The 22,187-nt window shown below is 27.9% G+C and overlaps 1 protein-coding gene across 2 annotated transcripts; it reads left to right on the top strand.

Moving 5' to 3' along the window:
• Positions 1-434: 434 nt before the first annotated feature.
• Positions 435-4,691, top strand: LOC141538005 (uncharacterized). Of its 2 annotated transcripts, XM_074259257.1 has the most exons (7): positions 435-877; positions 1,672-2,498; positions 2,658-2,802; positions 2,892-3,029; positions 3,106-3,199; positions 3,261-3,728; positions 4,242-4,691. In XM_074259257.1, the coding sequence occupies exons 2-7, from the start codon at positions 1,749-1,751 to the stop codon at positions 4,573-4,575; spliced, it is 1,929 nt and encodes a 642-aa protein (XP_074115358.1). In that variant the 5' UTR covers positions 435-877; positions 1,672-1,748; the 3' UTR covers positions 4,576-4,691. The 2 variants fall into 2 exon arrangements, with proteins under 2 accessions (XP_074115358.1, XP_074115359.1); XM_074259258.1 differs by lacking the exon at positions 435-877 and having other exon boundaries at positions 1,664-2,498.
• The last annotated feature ends 17,496 nt before the right edge of the window (positions 4,692-22,187 follow it).

The following is a 22,187-nucleotide window of genomic DNA, read 5'->3' on the forward strand; positions in this document are numbered from 1 at the left end:
AAAAATTGACTATATATAACTTTATAAAAGTATGTATAAAAAAACCAGCAATAATATTTTTCTCAAATGATCCTGAAATTTCATCAGTGAATGCTAAAATAAAGACCTGGTTGAAATTTGGGCTCTTAATGTTGATATTCAGATTGATAATAAAAATTTTTCATTTTCTATTTGAATAACATGAGAAAAAAATATTTTCTAAGAAATTGAACGTTTTACAAAAAAAATATTCTTAATAACCTACAAAAAAATATACACAAAAAATTATATGCTCACATACCTGCATGTATAAAAATATATATCCAGATATATATGAAGCATATACTCAGATTCCTCAGAAAATGTATGACCAAAAATATCCTAGATTAACTATATTCAAATATGTACTGGCTTTTAATAAATTTACTTTTTCAAGATATACGAAGTTAAAATTATCCACTTTTATAATTTAGATGAACAATATGAAAATATATCATGTAAGCAAACTATTCGTAACGTGATTGGTCAAATATATCATAAGCATGAAAATATATGCAAATCCTAAACTCAGGCGCGCGCAAATTTGAATTCTAGTTAGATTAATTATTTTATCTGCAAACTATTCAGATTTCAGATTCAGAAGAAAACATTTTATTAATAACGATGTAGCTAAAAAATATTTTGGGGTGTTATTATTGTTCGTATAATTTAAAATTAATCACAAATAACAAAGTAATGACAGAAAAAAAAGATTATATTACGCATGATGGACGTCATTGAAGATAAGTATTCTTGTGATTATTTTTTAATGATTTAATTTGATCATTATTGTCATCAATTGTATTTTAAGCTTTTATGAGGTTCGACCATAACTAGTTCGTTTTAGAATTTTACTCGGGTAAGTCAACAGAATTATTTTTTATATATCAATTTCATAATTTAAATGCAATATTTTTATACATTATTATTATTTTTAATTACATTATTAGCTTTAAGATGATTAAATACCTTTTGTTTTCTACACTGATAGAAAATTTATGTTGACTCAAGAAATATTTTCTTGATCTAAGAATTTATTTTGGAAGACAAATAATTATTTTGCTTTAAGAATTTCTTGTCTTGATTTAGATTTTCTTGGCTTAAGAGCTATATTATCTTCAATCGATACATTTAGTTTTTCAACCAAAATAACATTATCCTTTAAAAAAACTTAAAATAATTCATCAAAGTATATTTCAAAAAATAAATAGGCTTTAATTGTTATACCGAAAAAAAATTATTTCTTGGAAATAAGTAAATTAATGACTCAAAGAAAAGCCATTCTTAACACAAGTCGGTAACATCTTGAATCAATGTTATCGCCTATCTTGAACCAAGAGACAAAAATTCTTGAAAGAAATATATCTATATCTAGTTTCAAGAGTTCAAATTTTGAAGAAAAAAAGTTTCTTGAATCAAGATTGTTTTTCTATCAGTGTATGATTTCAGTTCTCTTCTCAAATCATAATTGTTTCCCAATTTTATTTCTTTTTTATCAGTTCAATTCTTTTTATTTGTAACTGTTTGACTATTTTTTAACTCCCCGCTAAGAAAATCAATGATTTTCGAAAAAGTTTTTGAAACTCTTGTTTAGAAAAAACCTTCACAATTTTACAAAAGTTTCTATCTTACCGCTTAAATTTCAAATTACAGAATACAAATAACTATATCAAGACTACAAAATTAAAAATTCAGTAATAATCGGTTCTTCAAGTTCTGGAAGGCTAAAAATGGCGAAACTACCGTTTCTATTGACAATTGTCATCATCAGTTTCTGTCAATTGAATGCTTTTCCTGACATCCAAAACATCACAGATGTAGTACAGTACGCAAGAAATATCGTTGACACAATAAAAAACTCAACTTTACCAATGATCGAATCGCAACAAGCTAACAGTTCATTAGTCGAAAGACGTAATACTACTAGAGTAGACCTTGTAAAAATGATCGAGCGTAAAATGAACCGAGTGGGTGGACGAGAAAAAATCATCAGAGGCATCAGATACGTTTTGAAAAGAGATAACTTGACTGTATTCTTTTTGGACGATGCCATTTTAAATTTGCTCCCTCCGGAACAGAAAGTTCGGATAAACATCAATAAGATTTTGATCAAATCGAAAGATTTGGTCGAAAACCTTCCAGAATTAAAATTAGCTTCATACAATACGTTGAACGAAATGCTTCATCAACTAAAGAAAAAACTGAATTTGCAATCAGAAATATACGATCGTGCTGTTAATGATTTATTCACTTTAACTATGCAGTCGGAATTCAAATTCCAAGAATTAAAAATGCTTGTCAGATATTCTAATAATCTGTTTGTTACGCCGGTTATGTTTAGTCGTGTTGCTTCAGGCATTCTGGAATCAAGATCTGATGAATTGATGGATCACATCTATCCGTCATTTGCTAAGCTTTCGTCACGTCGAGTTCCAGGATTTTATAAAGCGCTTTTTAGATATCTTGTTGAAAATCAAAGTGTAAGTACTTTTGATTATTCATTAATGATTGAAAATGAAAAAAAAAATGATTGTATCTGATCATAGATAATTGGATCTTAGTCGAAGTTGTAAATTATTTAATTTAAAAATTTTACATTGATGATTTAAAATAAAATTAAGACTACATATATTTTTCAGAAATTCAAGTTCGAAGACACTTGCGATGTTGACCTACTAATCCAAACCCGAATAAAGCAAATTTACGAATTGGCACTTATAATCGACTATCGTGTTCTAATGATGACTGTCGCTACCCGAAAATATATGGAAATACTGCAATCAGGTATGTGACTTGACTTCAAAACATAAATAATGTTTGATATCCATTAGTGCGAAATAAAATCAAATATCATTAAATTACTGTCTTTGTAGGTGATTATAATGGTGAATGGCTGATAGAAAATCAAAACTTCATAACTCGAGCTCAAAATTACCTCCACGCAATGAAAAACGTGATGTCTAAAGCTCCCAGAGAGATAAAACGTTGTGATTTAGCAGATAATATGATTAGTACGTTTAACGATTCATTTCTTGTCCTCCTTCATCAATAACAACGATTTTTTTATCCCAATCATTGTTTTTTCAGCCGATTACAGTTTTTACTTATCTAACATATCTTCTACAACAAATGAAAACATGATAAGCTTAATACCTCAAGTTGCTGATATCACTAATAACATGTAAGTATTCTATATTCGCATAAATGCGAGTTCTGTGGCTAATCATGCTGCTTCATTACAGGGTTGTTACAAACATGAATCTGCAGATAAAGAATCATTTCGTGCAGGTACAGATTCAACAAGGGCTTCTTCTCCCCGGTGGCGCCATTGATCAGAGTACCTTAAAATGGCTCTCACTGGACGACATAGTTCCCACGGAAAATGCCACAACTTCCTTTGAAAAGGTGCAGGGAAACATAAAAGTGCCACTAGTTTACGATCAAAATTTCACTGTCTTGCGTCAAGGAAATGCTAGATTGAACATCGACGACATTAGCTTGCCTATTGGTTACGTTGTCACGGGTGTTAGCTTTAAGAAAATGGTGGCAAACGATATCAACCAGTGGAATTTCAACGCAATAGGCTTGCAAGTTCTTGCTACGCCATTTGATTACTATACTGGTACTTTGAATCCCTCTGAGACCAAACCATCCGAGTGGTTGTCAGCTAATGAGTTAATTGAAATGAATGAATATAGTGGAACTTATGGGTAATTTTGGTATTCTAGCTTAGTTATATTGACCTTGGACAAGTTTCTTGATCAAAATTCATTAAAAAGAATTGAGCAATTTTTTAATAAGACAGATAATCAAGATTCTGTATCCAGATTGGCATCAGATTTTAACAAAATTTTGGAAGCAAAGCGTTCAGCTTTACTTGATCAAGTTTGTAGCAAGAATTCAACAAGATTCTCAATCAAAAATCTTGACCTATTCTACGTTTACAAGAGAATCTTAGTGTGGTAGTAGGAAACGTCAGATTTCTTGCCATTTTATTGCTATAGTCTTGCTCAAGATTTGTTCAAGAATCTTTACGGAGTATCTGTAACAATTCTAGAACAAGAATCTATCGGCAGTATCTTGAGCTAGAATTATTAAAATCTGGATGCAGATACTTGATCAAGAATCTTTAGTGAGACTTGCTAAAACATGATAAAATTTACAACTAGGGTAGTTGTTATTTCAGCAGAGAGTTCATAATATTTATAATTGACTTCTTTCAGCAAAGTTGAGGTTGCAAAAGTGAACAAATTCATTGATTTCCATATGAGAAGTGTCTCCAACGACTCTCAAGAAGTTACGGTGCTATATTTAGATTCCCGTCCAGCAGGGACAGTGAGTTGTACATCGTTGAGTGGCATTGGTATTGTCCAACGAGAAACTATTAACAACGGCAGCTTATTGGTTCCTAAACTCATTGCTGTTGATCATTCGGAATTTGTGATTGCTACAATGCACTCAAGCAAAAATGAGTTTTTTACTCGCTCTCAAGATTACTTCAACAATGAAGATGATGAAGATGATGTTCTTTTTGATGCAGAAAGTTTCGAAGTTTGAAATTGTATTTGTTTTCTCTTTGAAGTTAAATAAATAATTTTCAAATTATCAACTTTAAAAATAACAGCTCATCCTCATTCTGTCTCGACTGTATTTGTCAATTATTAAATTGAGTATAATTGTAGTTATTAAAGTTTTTAATTCGTTTTCATACTGTTGAGAATTAGGAATAAAATGAATAAATAACATTGGGTTGTATTTTATTGTCAGAGTAATTTTATTACAAAAATCTTCATGTTTTACATCGTGACAAAACTTTTAGTAACTAGAAAGAGTATAAAAAAAATTTTTAAAATTAAAAAGTAAAGTGTACAAAAATAAGTCATTAGAAAGATTTCACATCAATTATTTTACATATTTCAATACTGATACATCTAACAAAACAACATCATAAAAACAATAATTATAAACTCACTTGTACTTACAATTATCTCAGGTCATAACATTTATTAGAGTGAGATATTTTGTTGTCATACATTTTAAAAAAATATATTCTTAAGTATACATCAAATAATTAATCTATGATGTTGGTCTTTTTAAATTCACTTTTATTTCTTCACTGGTAATAAATTTGTTGATTTCATTGTCGTCGTTGAATTTGACTATTTCTTCAGCTTTAATCCGTTCAGGTCGTTTGATATAGTTTTTACACACCTCAATAAATTTAGTAACATCGACTTCTTTTATTATATTTTGATAAAGCGAGAAGACATATTCGATGCCGATATAAACATTAGGGGCAAAAATGGTTACCAAATTACCGTTAAACTTTTTCTTCTTAAGAATATACTCGACGTATTCAGGTAAAGTTGGATATTTCTCAAAACCTTGGACGTAATTAAGAAAGAGATTGCATAAGGACAAAATTTTATCAAACTCTAGTGAGTCTATAGCATCGAAGGAAATTTTTATTTTATTTTTATCGTCATCGTTGTTGATAACTACTTTCTTTGTCACCTTGGCTAATTCTGAGTAGAATGAACTGTTTTGATCAATAGTAAAAAAAGGACGAAATGTTTTCTCACAGATTTTAAACATACCTTCACTTTCCTGAGATTTGTTCAAATTGTCTATGAAATACATCAAGTGAACATAGTCATTCAAATGAACTTCTTCTTCAATTACATCGTCGTACAACTTACTTTTGTGATTTAATTTAAGGTAATTAAGTTTTTGTAAGTTAGACGGCTTTTCAATTTCACAAACTAGAAAACCGTTTACATTTTTGAATATTTTTTCCAATATATAATAAACTCTTTCCCTATGCGATGGAATTTTTTTCAATATCATAACATGTCTAATGATGTCTCTGCGATCTTCAATAGACTCTAAATCTAAATCATAATTGAAGTACTTTAATATTTCGATCATACAATGTCCAACGCCGTAATACATTCTTAAACGTTCGTGCATGAAATTTTGAGGATCATCTTTGAAAATGCATGAGGATAATTCAACGCAGTACCAAAGCGCAGTAAGCAGCGATGTTTTTTCTTGAGGATCTAGTGGCAATGATGACAGTCCAATTTTGCACACTGTCGCACTGATACGTCGCATAACATACTTCTTAAACTGTTCTAAAACATTTCTATCCATCCATTCTTTATTTTCACAGTTTTTCCACAATATATAATAAAACAAACCAACATTGTAATTTATCTTTTTGAAATCAAAGTACGTAGCCGACAAAATGTAGTCGTTGTATTTATCTAATTCATTGGTGTCTGTCAGCACAAGCCCACCATGATACGGTCTTCGCGTACGCGGTTCTGTCTTTGTAGTGTTCTCTAATAATTATTTGTAAACATTTAAAGTATAAAAGTAACCGATTGACTCACTAATATCTGGATCGTTCAACAAAAATAACGGACACTCCATCGCTGATTTGAACTTACTAAAACTGGCCGGTGTCACTCCTGCCCAAGCTTCTGTTCTATGAAAGATAATTTTGTCCAGCAAATTAAATTTCGTTAACAATATTACAGGTATTCCTTTGTCCTCTTCCATAATAATGTCTGGAAATTCAATCTCTTGTTCAGCTGTAAAATGAACATCAATGATCGGCTCTTCTTCAATGGGATTATTAAATTTCGATTCGAATTTCAATGCGTCAAACGAGTAAGATTTATTGTCACAGACAATGTAATTGATCAAAGTTGAAATAAACTTTTCAATCTCAACTTTTACACCATGATCTGGAGTAGTGAGATTTTTATACCAAACTGTATTAATAAACTCGCGCATAAATTTATGTCTGTCCTTAGTATCCAGATTAGCTTTGTTCCCTTCCGATTTAGATAACTCCTCAAACAGTCGATCTCTTAGCATCTTCAATTTATTTATTTCTTGCAAAGCAAAGGTATCTTGTTTTATTTTATTGATGAATTTCAACTTAATATAAGATCTCAAATTCTCTCTTTCGGCTTCAAAGTTCTCAACGTTGATCTTATTGTAGTCAAACTCTTTAGAAATATTTACGTTGTCATACAGCTCGCGATTACAATAAACCATACAATGATTCTTGAAGAAAGATGCTGCTACTGAAAGGTCAACTTTATCCAAATTTTCATGAAGCGCATGAAACACTACCATTTCGTAGTTCATATTTTCGTTCAATTCAAAACATTTTTGCACACATGCATGTTCAATTAAACCATCTGTTATTATGTACAGCAATTTGATTTTAGTATCTGGTTCGTTGATATAACAATTTTGCTGTATCCATTCGATAATCGTTCCTGGTTGTGTCTACATTTGTACACATTTTCGCTGAACGTATGATATTATTGCTTGGGTTTCATCAACTTCGTAGCCCTTTTCTCCCCAATATAAGTAAACTATTTCTGATTCTTCTTCTGTCTCTCCATCTGCTGAATTTGTTAGCTCTTTTTTTATTCTTTCTACGTCACGCTTGAACTCATATATAGTTTTTTGACCATGTGTATGATAGTGGAAGTTGTCACCCGTTGAACCCGAAAAATCTTTGGCGTAAATGAAATAATTAACCATTTTCGCGATCAATGACACAGAACGTCAGATGTAACTTTGATAACAAGCTGTTTACTTCTAAAGTGAAGCAATATCACGTAACACTCACTTTACGTAACAAATGACAGTGTGTGTGTGTGCCTTCCCAGCTTAAATTCGTCAATGGCCTTGTGTTGTTACGCCGTGATAAACAGACTTTGACGCAGGAGGGGAATTCCTAGAACAGACCATGTGTCAGAATCGTGTATATCCCTGATTAAAAAAATGAATTAAAAAGTATTGGAAATAACGAAATTTGAATTCTTTCCAATACTTCTGAATACTTTAAATACTTTTGAATTCTTTATCTTATGGAAAATTAACATTGTCAATCGGTTTGAATTCTTTTTTTTAATCAGGGATTGTTGACGGTAGTGATGATGACACTACTAACAGTTATTTTGGGTTTTTTTTTATGATTCACCGTTATTTGATTATATATTGACATAATTTTTTTAATTTAAAGCTTGTAGTTGCTACTTAACAAGTAAATTTATAAAGACTTACCCGATTTCATTTATTTATCTATCAAAGAATCATTAAGTCATTTAAAAAATTGATAATTTTTAAGAAGACATAAAGCGCGTTTACGTGTGTATTTAAAAGACAGTACATTTATATTGGAGACCAATAAATAAATTTAAACATGATACTGTATAAAATTAAATTAAACAGATGACTAATAAATCTTATTTGAAATGATTTAATTCATGAAAATTGTATATCTGTATATTAGTCAATTTAAATCATTTTTAAATTATTTTCAATCATCTGAAATTAGATTTCTTAATCAGGGAAAATATTTAACGTTCGATTTTTCATTCACAAGATATTTAACTTTTAAAAATTCCAAAAAAGTGTTTCTTTAACATAACTTCAAAATTTTATTTATCAAAGTTTTCTAGATTTTTTTTTTTCAGTACATCAATAATATTAACCAAATTAATTGTGTCAATAAATAAACAAAAACAATCGTCGTGATATTACGATCTCTATAATTTTGCCATTCTCTACCATTTTTTAGTAAAAAATAGATTCATAGTAATTATTATCCGAACAAAAACAGTTTCACTGTAAAAAATTGCGCCAAGTCCACGTTCATAAAACTCATCTCAATAACATCTGCACTTTGCAAAAAAAATAAGACTCGTTACAATAATTTTCATTCTATACAAAAAAAAGTTAAATACAAAAAAATACCAAGAAACCGTCATAATGTTGAAAAAATTGAAAAAAATTTGTTGAAAATTTAAAAATTAAGAAAAAATTTTTTTATCGTACTTGGCGCGCGTCATCGAGTACCCCAAATTTTTTCAGGATACATGAACATCCTTTTAATGTTTCAACATTTATAAGTAAGTCAACCTATAAAATGCATAAATGTAATTAAGGAAATATTATTTTATGATACGTTTAACAAAAGTTAGGTAAAATCAACATGGCATACGTATTTTATTTGAAATTTTTAAATTCTCCGCCCATCGTTTATGATTTCAATAAAACGCCCTCTCCTGTTCGGTTATGCAATTTGCTTACAAGTGAATACGCCTGCATATATTGACTCTGTCGTGGAATCTCTGCGAAAATTGAGTTGATTAAAAAATAAAACGTATGGCCGACTAAATTGAGAAAATGCGGTGTGATTGCCAATCAAAATGTGTTAATTACAATTAAACGAAGCATGATCAAGTTTCTTCATGAAAGCTTAATGACGGAACTGAAAAAAATTGAATTAAAAAATTTTGTGTTATTTCAGATATCTTCACCAGACTACCATATTGACATATATTTTCACTAAAAATCTGAAAAAAATTTTCGAAACGGATTTTTTCACTGAAACTGATATTAATCCAGTAAGCAGTGTTTTTAATTCGTTGAGTATACTTCACTGATGTGAATCTATAAACATAACAATGTATGAAATCATATATTATATAATTATACATATTTACATTACATAAATTCAAGCGAAATCGTTTTTTCTCGGGTTGAAATTCGTTCGAAAAAATTTGGGGTACTCAATGACGCGCGCCAAGTACGATAAAAAAATTTTTTCTTAATTTTTAAATTTTCAACAAATTTTTTTCAATTTTTTCAACATTATGACGGTTTCTTGGTATTTTTTTGTATTTAACTTTTTTTTGTATAGAATGAAAATTATTGTAACGAGTCTTATTTTTTTTGCAAAGTGCAGATGTTATTGAGATGAGTTTTATGAACGTGGACTTGGCGCAATTTTTTACAGTGAAACTGTTTTTGTTCGGATTTCATATCTTTTTGTTAAGTGTAATTTTTTGCTCGCCTCTTAATTTTAAAATTGAACTTTTCCCGCGCAAAATTAGAAATATGTAAATAAATTAATTAATGCAGGTAAAGCTATTATCATATAAAAGGTTATTTGTTCGTTAATTTTGAAAATCAAATCCTAACAAAAAAATTAAAATTCTGTTTCTCTCATAGTAGCTAGTAGCATTAAAAAACTTAACGTGACTGACCCGTGTAAACTCTTCGGTTTCAATCAATTAACTAGCTTATCAATGGGGATTTAAAATTTTTTATGTATATATAGTTAAAGTTTAACACTTTTTTGAATTAAAAAAGTTGTTAATCTAGATTTAATGCTCTACTACACATTAATTTAACAATAACAATAATTATTTTGGTAAAGATAAACAATGATAATGATACTTTTAACATCAATTTATCATTACCGATATAATAAATTTCATTTTTATAATGATTATTATTGTTATTGTTTCAATGACATTATTGTTAATAAAGGGGACAATGCATCATACGCATAATTGTAATACCTATGGCCTAAAAATTACAATTATTTGAAATCCGCTCGATTGAATAACAATGCCACCTACAGGCAACGACTACAAAGTCGTAGAATGTGTACACTATCCAATGAGAATTGCCTAAATCTTGAACTGCTGGCCTGAAGGAAGAAAGTAAAACTCAAACAATCTTTAGCCTGTTGTGTATTTAGTCTAGTTAATAAATGAAATTCAATAGAAAGAATAGGTTTGAAAACCATCCACATATGAAGTTGTTTGATAGTTTGTTCTAGAAATTTTGTATTTATAAAGTATTTTAACATTCTTAATTTCAAAATTAAATTTTTCCCGCGCAAAATTGAAAATTCATAAATGAATAAATTAATGCAGGCAAAGCTATTCTAATATGATAGGTTGTTTATTCGTTAATTTTGATAATCAAATCCTAATAAAAAAATTGAAATTCTGTTTCTCTCATAGTAGCGAGTAGCATTAAAAACTTAACGTGACTGATCCGCGTAAACTCCGCGGTTAAAAGCGATTAACTATCTTATTAATAGGGATTTTACATTTTTATTTATATACAGTAAAAATTTTAACATTTTTTTGAATTAAAAAAGTTGTTGGTTTGGATTTGATACTTTAATACACATTAATTTAATAATAACAATAATTCATTCAGTAATAATAATGATAATGATATTTTTAACCTCAATTTGGTATTACCGATATAATTAATTTCATTCTCATAATTTTTATTATTAGTGTTATTGTTATTATGACATTGTTGTAAGTAAATGACACAATACACCATGCTCATAATTGTAAGACTTTTCACCTAAATCCACTTGATTGGATAACAATGCAACCTATCGGCAACGACCACAAAATCATAGAATGGTACACTATCCAATGGGAATAACCTCTGATTATGATTGTTCATGTACAAAAAACCTTTGTTCCAACTTTAAATTGTTTATTTCTTGTTTAATTAACATTTTTAATAAGCTGAATATTTGTATTCTAAATATTTGCACTGCGCATGCGTCAACTTTACGTTTAGACTTTCAGCGCGGACTTTTGAAAATTATATTGACCAGCACAGTGATTAGAGTAAGTGTATTTTTCGTGTAATTTCAATTATAGATGTCACAGGACAAAAGGGCAACGTGTAGTTTTTAATAATTTTATAATAAGTTTTATTTTAATAAAGTATTGAAATTTTTGTTAATTGTTATGGATTTTTTTTTTTTTTTTTTTTTTTTTTTTTTTTAATACTTCGTAGTATTCATGAAAATAGAATTGATGAAAATAAAAAAAAAATGTACATGCATTGATTAACAATTCTCTCGATATTTTTAACAAATTTAGAATGAAATGAATATTTATTAGTTATTTATTTATTTACTTAATGACATTGATATTGGCTGACGTCTAACAATTTTTTTTTAATTATTTGAATTAATTAAATAGTAATTCCTAAAAAATTACACTCGTAAACTTTTTAATTTTTTACACATGAGATGTGCTTGTCACTATAATTTTCAAAAGACCGCGCTAAAAGTCTATATACGTAAAGTTGACGCATGCGCAGTGCAAATATTTAGAATGCATACATAAAGCTAATTAAAAATGTTAATTAAACAACAAATAAAAAATGTGAAGTAGGAACAAATGTTAAATATACATGAACAATCAAAAATAGAGGCTTGATGACCCAAATTGCTACCAAAATATTAAAAAATGCGACAGGGGGGCTAACTTAAAGGTACATTATTAATAAATTTTCTTTAAAATGAATAAATGGAGAACTAACAAATGTTGATATTAAACAATAAAGAACAAACGACGAGCTAACGACGTGATGAAAAAAAATCAAAAATTAATTTAAAAAAAAAACTGTTGGGTGGTAACTTTAGTGAGCTATCCCGTTGAATCTACAGTTTATGTAGAAAGAACCAGTGCACCCTGGCGAGTGTAGATCCAAGCTGCGAAATATCTTTTTTTAACTGTAGTTTCCCATCTATCGGAGGATTACTATGCATTCTCGAATTATTTAGTCTGTGGCAGATCACTTTGCCCATCGAAAAAAAGTCAGGATCGAAATTTTTGCGTTGCTATAGTTTGTGCTGATTAAATTTAATAATATTAAGCAGATTATTTGTTATAATTGCATATAATCAATTAATATCAAGAAAATAAGGTATGAACTACCGTTATAATACTAATTTAAGGAAAAAAAGGACCGTAGAATTAAAAATAAATTTGCAACCTCTAAAAAACGCGATGCTTACAGTAAACACAGTCGGTAGTCTGGCGCTCCGTTTACAACGGGATTTTTGAACGGACCTTGGCGCCAGATTCTACCGAATCTGTGAATTTACAACACAGTCTTGGCTTACTACTATTCTCTACATTTCTTTAGAGTCGTTACTTCTAACGAGTTTAAATTTAATAAATTTTAAGCTTATCTAAGGTGATTCCCTCACAAGGTACATCTTGTGACATTGCTTTCCTTCTTACTCAGTAACTCTCTCTTTTTCGGGGGTTGTTCCACATTCACTTTTACTTATTGGTATTTTTGTTTACTTAGCTAGTTCATTGATTACTAGAATTCAAATTTGCGCGCGCATGAATTTAGGGTTTGCATATATTTTTTTGCTTTGATATATTTGACCAATCACGTTACGAATAGTTTGCTTACATGATATATTTTCTTATTTTTCATCTAAATTATAAAAGAGGATTCCTAAAAACTCCGATTGTTAGGAATTCATTCATTTTTTAAAGTTATTTAAAGTATGTTGTTACAATTTACATAATTTTTCATAATCAAAATATACTATGCATGAAAAAATAAACTAAAAATTTACAATTTTTTCACCTTTCTAGCTGACTGTACAAAAGCTTCATTTTCAATTACAATTATTTCCTGCTTTATTTGAAATTATAACAACGCTTGTATAATGCATTTCATTAAGAATAAAAATTTATCAGAAATAAAATATACTACTGCACGAATAATGCATGTTTCTTTTAGATTGACTTAGGCTGCAATTATTAAAAAAAATTTTTAATTACAAAATTCACTAATCTTGTGATAAAAATAAATAGTTAAAAATATTAACAACAATTACACTAGAAATATTTATTGTTCGGGAAACTTTGACATTCTAACCCTATAATTCAGTACTGCAAATATTGTTTTAATATTTATGTCATTTATTTACATTATTTATTATAATCATGTTTTATAATGCTTTGCATACTTACTGCGTATAACTTGGTTTTATTTGTTACAAACTAGTCTCGAACAATATTAGGACTGTAGTGATCGACGTCGGTTTTGTAGGTAAAAGTATGGAGGGTAAAAGTACTTCTACCCTCCATAGGTAAAAGATCGTATTCTGATAGATGCCCTGATAGCCAGCGCTTTCTCAGTAAGTGTTGACTTCCAGCAGTTACGGTTAATTTATACATCAAGTTGGCGGTAATTCTTCTCTCAACAACAGTTGTAAGCAAATTGACGGAAATCTACGGCCGCAACTTGAATACAAGTTAATAATCAAATTTGTAGTTAAATTTCCTTTCAACTTTACTACAATTTGAAGGAAATACTTGTAGAGCAAGTTTTGACGTCTATTTGCAGAGTAGGTTATAGGTAACTAATAGGTAATCGCTCGCTTTGCCAACTCTTTCCGTCAAGTTTGCTTCAAATTGCGGACGTAGATTGACAGTAAGTTATAGGTAAGGTGGCTATCAGGGTGGTTGTAATGCAACAAATTGCTGTCCTCTAACAGAGTAAATATCAACTTTATTATAAAGGCTTATTCTGGCGCTTCTGTTGAATTAATTTAAAGTGAATAAGGATTAAAATAAATCAATAGTATAAGAGTATAGATAATTTGCTTTGCACTAAAATTTAATTGCTGAGAAAAATTTTATAAATTGTGATAAAAATACGAACAATCTCTCATTTGATGCGGAATTATATTCTGAAAATAATGTTATTGTTTTTTAATTGTTTGATAAAAATTTTTTAATTTATTATTAACAAAAAATATTAACAATCAAAAAATTTCAGTTTTTCGTAAATAACTCAATAAATATAGGTGATATCAAAAATCGGAGAAAAGATTCTTAAAGAAGATAAAATTTCTGAAAAAAAGTCTCGACTTTCGGAACTGTAGCTTCAAAAACAATAATTTTTATTTAATGTTGAAAATAGCGTTCCGCACGACTGCTGTCGTATTTTAGCATCGGCGCGGCTGTGTGACAAGAGTTTTTAAATATGAGGGTGAATTCTATTTTTTAACCATAACTATGTTACGTCGAAAACGCAACTAAAATTTAATTATTTTTATCCTAGCCGTTAGGCTAATATATAAGGATCTGAAGCTTTATGGGAAGGGGTTGAAGTTATAATATAAGAAAATGAATTCAATTTAATAAATATATTATAAAATTATCATACAAAGATTTGAATTATTAAAACAAACATAAAAATCTCAATTAAGAACTTACTTAAATGAACACTTATGTAAAGAAACTTACCGTTTCTTTACATAATTGAAATTTACTTTACTAACAATTGTTTTTTTTTTTTTGAATCTGACGCGTGGTTTCATTGAAACTTATAAAAACTTTTTCGATGTTAACACTAGGACGTCAGGACAACGAGAGATATTTTTGTTGAAAATCGTAAAGGTGTCGAATTTTAGGGCGTTACTTATTTTTACTAGATGGGAGAAATAATGTCCAATTATTTTTCTATTTCCTTGAGCCCTTGCCCTCTCTCTTAGATTTTTCTATAATGTTGCATGAGTCCCCTCTACTTGGGTCAGAGTACAATATCGCTTCTCCTTTACTCTTATGCTCTATTATACATCTATGTGTTTGTGTATACGTAAGCGCATTTATGCATAGACAAAGACATACATGTGTACTATTTTACATTAAATTATTTACTGTGACCAAATTTTTATATTAAATTAGTTAGATAAAAATTAATTTGTGCATAGATTACAAATTATCAATAGTTTCTTAGATCTAAATTTTTCTTTTTATTTAAGTCGTTATTTTATTCGAAAATAAAAGAAAACATTTATTTATTTTTTTTTGTTTAAACTTAAATTTTGTTCCTTAAATTATCAACATATATTTTTTTTTCTGTTGATACTAGAATTATCATAACATTCCTTTTATTTTTTTCTTTTATCATTATTTACTTTTATTTTATTTAAACTATTGTTTATATATACATTTATTTTGTTATCGAAAACTTCTATTTCGGATCTCGACAAAGTTTAAATTCCATTAGGGTATTTGTTCAGGCTCAAATCCCTTAGTATGGTCAGGCCCAACTAAAACTAAATTTTTCAAATAAGTTTCTTTTGAAAATACTATTGATAAATTTGAAGATAACAAAAATTTTAAAATAAAATAAATGTATGTAATTAGTTGTAAGAACATAAAACTATTTATGAATAATTAAGTTCCATTTGTTATAAAATAAAAATGTCGGACGCTGAGTCCGACATAACAACTATAAGAAAATTTAATAAAAAAATTAACTTTCTTAACTTTTACTCACATGCAATTAGACATTTATGGCCTGACATTGTTTAAACTCGATAAAAATAGAATAACAAACATCAATTACCCAGCCATTACACAATAATTGTTATGAGTATGAGCTGAATATTTCCCGTCAGACTAGTTAGAGGTGAAATCGAACGTGTGCTACACGCAAATATTAAAAATATTATGTACTATATACATTATTATAAAACTACTCTTGCTCAGTTGGTGCAGCAATGCATTCATAAGCAATTCCTTAAACATTATCATTATTTTTCTACTTATCGACTGTTTTTATGAATCATTTGGTATTCCGACTTTCTTTTTGCTGAAGGACTAAATGTTTCCTTTTCCTGAACGGGTAAAATTTTACAGGGCAATTGATCAAATTAAAAGCTGTAACAAATAAATTTTCTAATAGTTAATATTCAATAAGTAGAGTCCTTTATTACACCTAGTAATTTGTAATTAATTCATTAAAGAAAAAGATACTCCAAAAATTAATTGTACAAAATTAATTTTTTTTTTTTTTTTAGTTGACATTCTTATTAATTAAGTAACAAATAGAGTGAAATTTTCATAAAAAAATCCTAGAGCACATTAATTAAATGAAAATTTAATAACTCCTTTCCTTAATTTTTTTTCTCATTGAGATAATGTCTAACGCAATTGAATCGGGTGGACGGAATTTAATTACAAAAGCGTGAAATAACTCTCTATAGCGTTTTACAATTATATTAGTCCCATCCTGCCTTTTTTGTGCTCCAAAATGTTTTCGACAGTGATTTGGAAATATAAGTAGTATAAGTATCATTTTAGAAAATTAATTATAGTCTCACATGAAGAAAATTATTATCAAAAATATATGTTGAAATTTGAAGAATAAATAAATTATATATAAGTGTACACAAATTATATACATAAAAATGTTTTTTTCAATATTTAACTTTCGCTCGATTTTCGTATCTATTTGACGTATAATTATAAATATAATAATAAAATGCCATTAGGCAGCCGAAATAGAAGTAGATTTCATAACAAATTAAAAAAAAAATTATTAGGATCGGATATAGAAAAAATACGTTGACGTATATCAGGTAAATCGTAAAAATGCCTAAAAATAAATAGAATTTAAATAGCTGTCATCTCTATGCTATTTAATTAAGAAAAAAACAATGATGCAAATTATAAAGCTTATTTCATCAGCTTTCAGATGCAATTTACAGAAATTTGATAGAATTTCCGTGTAAAAAAAAATTGTCCCAAGCTTGGGACATTCAAACGTGCAATTTGGGACTTTTTTGGGACATCTTAGAGATAACCAGAAATTTTAAAATAGTGCATTTAAGTAATTTTACGTATATTTTTAAAAATTTTCGGAATACTTCAATTTTAGGACAATTTTACTACAATTTTAAACGTTTGTTAAATGATTTAAGAAAAAATAATTTATTTTTGCACAGCTGTAGATTTGTCTAGAAATTAATAGATAAAACATTTGTTGACCATTTTTGGGACAGTTTAAGTACAATTTTAGGACATTTTTGGGACATTTCAAAAATATTTTTAGAACTATTTTAAAATATTTTTAAGACAATTTTAAACGTTTTTCAAATGATTTTAAGAAAGACAAGTTATTTTTATAAAAACGTTAAAAATTGTTCTGGAAATATTTTTAAAATTTCCCAAAATTGTTCCGGAAATGTCCCAAAAATGTCCTAAAATTGTCCCATAATTGTTCCAAAATTGTCCCAAAAATGGTCAATAATTGTTTTATCCATCAATTCCTAGACAAATTTACAGCTGTGCAAAAATAAATTTTTTTTTCTTAAATCATTTAATAAACATTAAAAATTGTAGTAAAATTGTCGTAAAATTGAAGAATTATTCTAAAAATTTTCAAAAAAATACGTAAAATTGACGAAAAATTACTTAAATGCATTATTTAAAAATTTTTGTTTATTTCTAAGATGTCCCAAAATTGTCCCAAATTGTGTCACGTTTGGATATCCCAAGCTTGGGACATTTTTGGGACAATTTTTCTTTTACGCGGGTAACGTATTTAATTTTTATTGCACGAAAAAAGAGTAAAAGTGAAAATTTTTGAATTGCTGTAATTTTTGAACTAATCAACCGATTTGGCTCATCTCCGAAATTAGCCTCGGAAATCGTCTAAATTATAGGCATATTAAGTTTTATTAAGATCTGTATATAATTGCGGGAGCTAACGGAGAGAATAGCCAATCATATCGTGTATATTGTAACGGATGGATTTTTATCTATCCGTTCAATAGGAGTCTTATTTATTAAATAGATGTTAATTATAATTACAATGAGAATATTAGATGTTAAATTTTAAGGGCGCCACCAGGTTATTATAACGGTGTCATAGAAACCGGAAAGAACATGAGAGATAATTTACAGGGTAGAAAGAATTAGGAAATTATCTGGAAATAAAATTAATAATTCGTGGTACCAATTATTTATTGTACAATAATTACTCTGATAAGCATACTATAAATTCAATTGCCATATTTTATAAAATAATTCCTTAATTAATACCCGTGAAATAGAGGAAAAAGCCGACTTGTCGTCTATTTCACTCTCTATCACTCATAACTCACGCCGAATTAATTAAATTACAATATAAAAATTGTTTAACTGAACTAATAAAAATTAACAAGTGATTATTTTCCACACAACAACTTTCAGCGACGCTAGTAAACGTGACTTTAGGTTTCGGACATGCAATTAAAATGTACTTCGTAGTAACAAAATTTCACTACCGCTTTTTTACAAAATTTCAAACACGATTAATTAATTAAATTTACTTAACCGAAAATTATCAATAATTATTTCAATTAATTGTCTAAAATGACGCGTAAAAATTTATCATAAAACCCGCCTCAAGATCAAACTAATATTTTCTGGGTATCGGACCACAAAACTATTCCTAATTTAAAAATTAAAAAAATTTTTTTATTTCGTGAGAAAAAAAATGATGCTCTGACAACTTCATAAAATTAAGAGGTATAATCAATTTCTATATAGGTGAAAAGCGGGCAAAACGGGGTACTCTTTAACAAGTAAAAGTGAACCCCGTTTTGCTCAACCTTCCTATAAAGAAGGGGAAAAAAATATCATAAATTTTGATTGATAAATTTTTTATTTTTCATGAAAATAAACAAAATGAATCTGAATTTTTTTTTCATAGTACATGTAAAAAATAAAAATTTCGTAAAAAGTCCTGATTAGTCAAATTCAACAAAATTGGAGATATTTAAAAATAAAAAAAACTTCTTTACATAAATTCATAACTTTGTTTGTCTGGGTAAAACAATTCGAAAAAATTTTAAAAAACGCTTTTATGAAAATAGAAAACAATAAATATTTAATAAAATCGAAAAGGGCTAATTTAAATAATGCCTTTACACATCTACTGTTATATATTATTCATTAATAATTTTTTAATATATATTTGTTATAATTCAACATATTTTTTTATGAAAATTTTTTTCATAGTGGGTGTATACGTATAATTTATAATTGGTACATTGCTTAAAAATTAAATCTATATTCTACTTTCAGTGTTGAAAATCATGAGTGATGATTTATGTAAGTAATAATTACAGCTACCATTTATGCCAACGTCTGATCCAAGGATCTCAATATTTTTTTTCACAAGGACACAATGGACTTGTGTTAAGAACATGAGTTTATAAAAATTCAATAACTTGGAACAATTTTTTTTCATATGTACACATAATATCTGTGTGGGTAATAATAATTTAAGTTAATAAGCGTTATATTATTCATTTGTCTTTGGTGAGAAAATGATGCTATCATCATAATATATGTTACTACACTCCATATTATTTACACGGCATTGAAGATGAGAGATACATAAAATATGCATAAAATACTCTGGATTATTTTTTGCTATTATATTATTCAACTATATTGCTACTGTGTGAATTATTATGTTATTAATTACAAATTATAATTATAATATTATTGTATCAACTCTTAACATCAATACATAATGAGATGTTTATTTTACAGTATTTTCGTAAAGTATTCGAACTTTTATTAATTAAGAAATGAAATAAGTAATTACTGAAATAAAAATTATTTTTTCATAGCCTAATCAAATAGTCATTTTATGTCAAATGTTTATCGTGAGAATTCCGACGATATATTATTGATATAATTAATTTTCTTATTATAGAGATATAAAAGATTATGTAATTCATAATAAAAATAAATAAACAAGTTTCTATAGTGAAAATGTAATGTAAATTACGTATGAAATACCGTGGAATACATTCTAAATACTAGCACGTGGGATTCATTGGAAGGTAGCCAAAAAAAAATTATACATAGAAAATCACGCACCATTGAGTTGTTGAACTTAAAAAAAATTTTGTTAAATCCAATTAATTACTATTTTTACATTTAATTTTTACGGCTTTTGGTTTTATGGTTTTTACGGCTTATTGACGTCTAAGCACGATAAATTTTGAAAAAATTAATTTTTCAATCCAATTTTTCTCATCTGCGTTTTATTGGAAGTTGCGGATTGACAATTACAGCTTAATGTTGTTTTTATTAATTGTAATTAATTTTTTTCGCTAGGCAGTTGGAAAAATTTTCTGTTCTTTGAGTAGCCATGATTAAAAATGTTTTTTACGTACGGCTGGAAGACAGCTATGTTTATATGTTATTTATAATTATATAGGGCCATTTTTTTTATATATAATTATATATGGTATTATATATAACTTTTTTTAACCGGGAATCTAAAAATATTTGTAGAATTACAAAACCGTTTTGTAAAATTAGTCAGCTCACAGAGCTATATACGTTTTGTAATATTACTATACCCGATTATAATTTTAAATAAATGTTTTGTCTATTAACTTCCAATACATTTTTTGTAAAATTACAATCGAAACTTTTAACAGCGTACAAAAAACAAAATTGAGTTAAACTTATATGGACAATTAAACTTTAATAACGATGTTAGATTTAAATTAAAATTAATTTCAGTCACACAATAATAAAGAAATTGTATAAATAAAAATTTGAAAGAAAATATATCTTTTTAAGTAGATAATTAATTTCCAAACCGGTGAGGTTAGCCGAGTGGTCGAAGGCGCATAGCTTATAGAGCACTCGGACTGGCTCACCGGCCAAGCATGGGTTCGAATCCCAAGTTGGTCTTAGAAACCATCTTGATTGATATTCGAACCTTGCCGCGTAGATTAAGATTTTCACAACCCCAAAAAGACCCCAACGTACCACTCTCAACAGTTAAAGTCGGCGATATGACCACAGCAGTTAAAACCGACTTTAAATAACAATTAAAAAAAAAAAAAAAAAAAAAAATCAACTTCCAACAATAATGTAACTAATTAAAGCTTTTTAAACTTACTTGAATTTCTTTTTTTTTTGTCAGAAAACTTAATTTCATGTTTTAAGTTTACGTAAGTTTAATAGTCTAATTGAATCTTCTGAAGTCCTAATAATTTCATCTCAAGCATTCATTTAAGTTCAAAATAATCTGATATAAGTTTTTAAGATTGATAATTTTTGTAGCGGGAAATTTAACTCGTCTTAATAATAAACGCATATTAATTTTTTAATTTCACCCTGTTGACTTAAAAAAATCAAAAGTCAATAAAGAATTTTGTTTAACTCAACAATTTTCCCTTCATATATATATAATTCGATGAGAATAAAAATTTACAAATTTACAAACTCTAAATTTTATTACATATTAGTATGTTGTTTAAAGTGTCATGAATCAATAATTAAAACTATAACACCTTGTAATTTCATCATTATCAAATTAGCATGAGTAATTTATTTAAATCATAATTATGATTATAATTACAGTTACTGACTAATTAAATTAACATAAATTATGTAATTAAAAATAAACAATTTCATAACATGTTACAATAAAAATTTTCTTAAAAAAATTTTCTGCACTCGTTACCTTAAATAAAATCATAGATAAGGATAATGTCGAAATAATAATTATAAAAACCAACAGAATGTTAATATCTTTACGAATATATATATAAAATAAAAAAAATGTTGACAAAGTTAAATTAGAAAGGCATGTGTAGTGTGAGGAGGTGGAAGAAATACTTTATACTACTATCTTAAAGCAGGACACAATTCTCTCCTTCATAGTGCAGTTGTGTGCTGGTAAAC

The sequence above is a fragment of the Cotesia typhae genome, unplaced genomic scaffold, assembly GCF_013202065.1.
Source record: "Cotesia typhae breed Kobodo isofemale line unplaced genomic scaffold, CoteBio_Ctyphae contig_20, whole genome shotgun sequence".
NCBI classification, from domain to species: domain Eukaryota; kingdom Metazoa; phylum Arthropoda; class Insecta; order Hymenoptera; family Braconidae; genus Cotesia; species Cotesia typhae.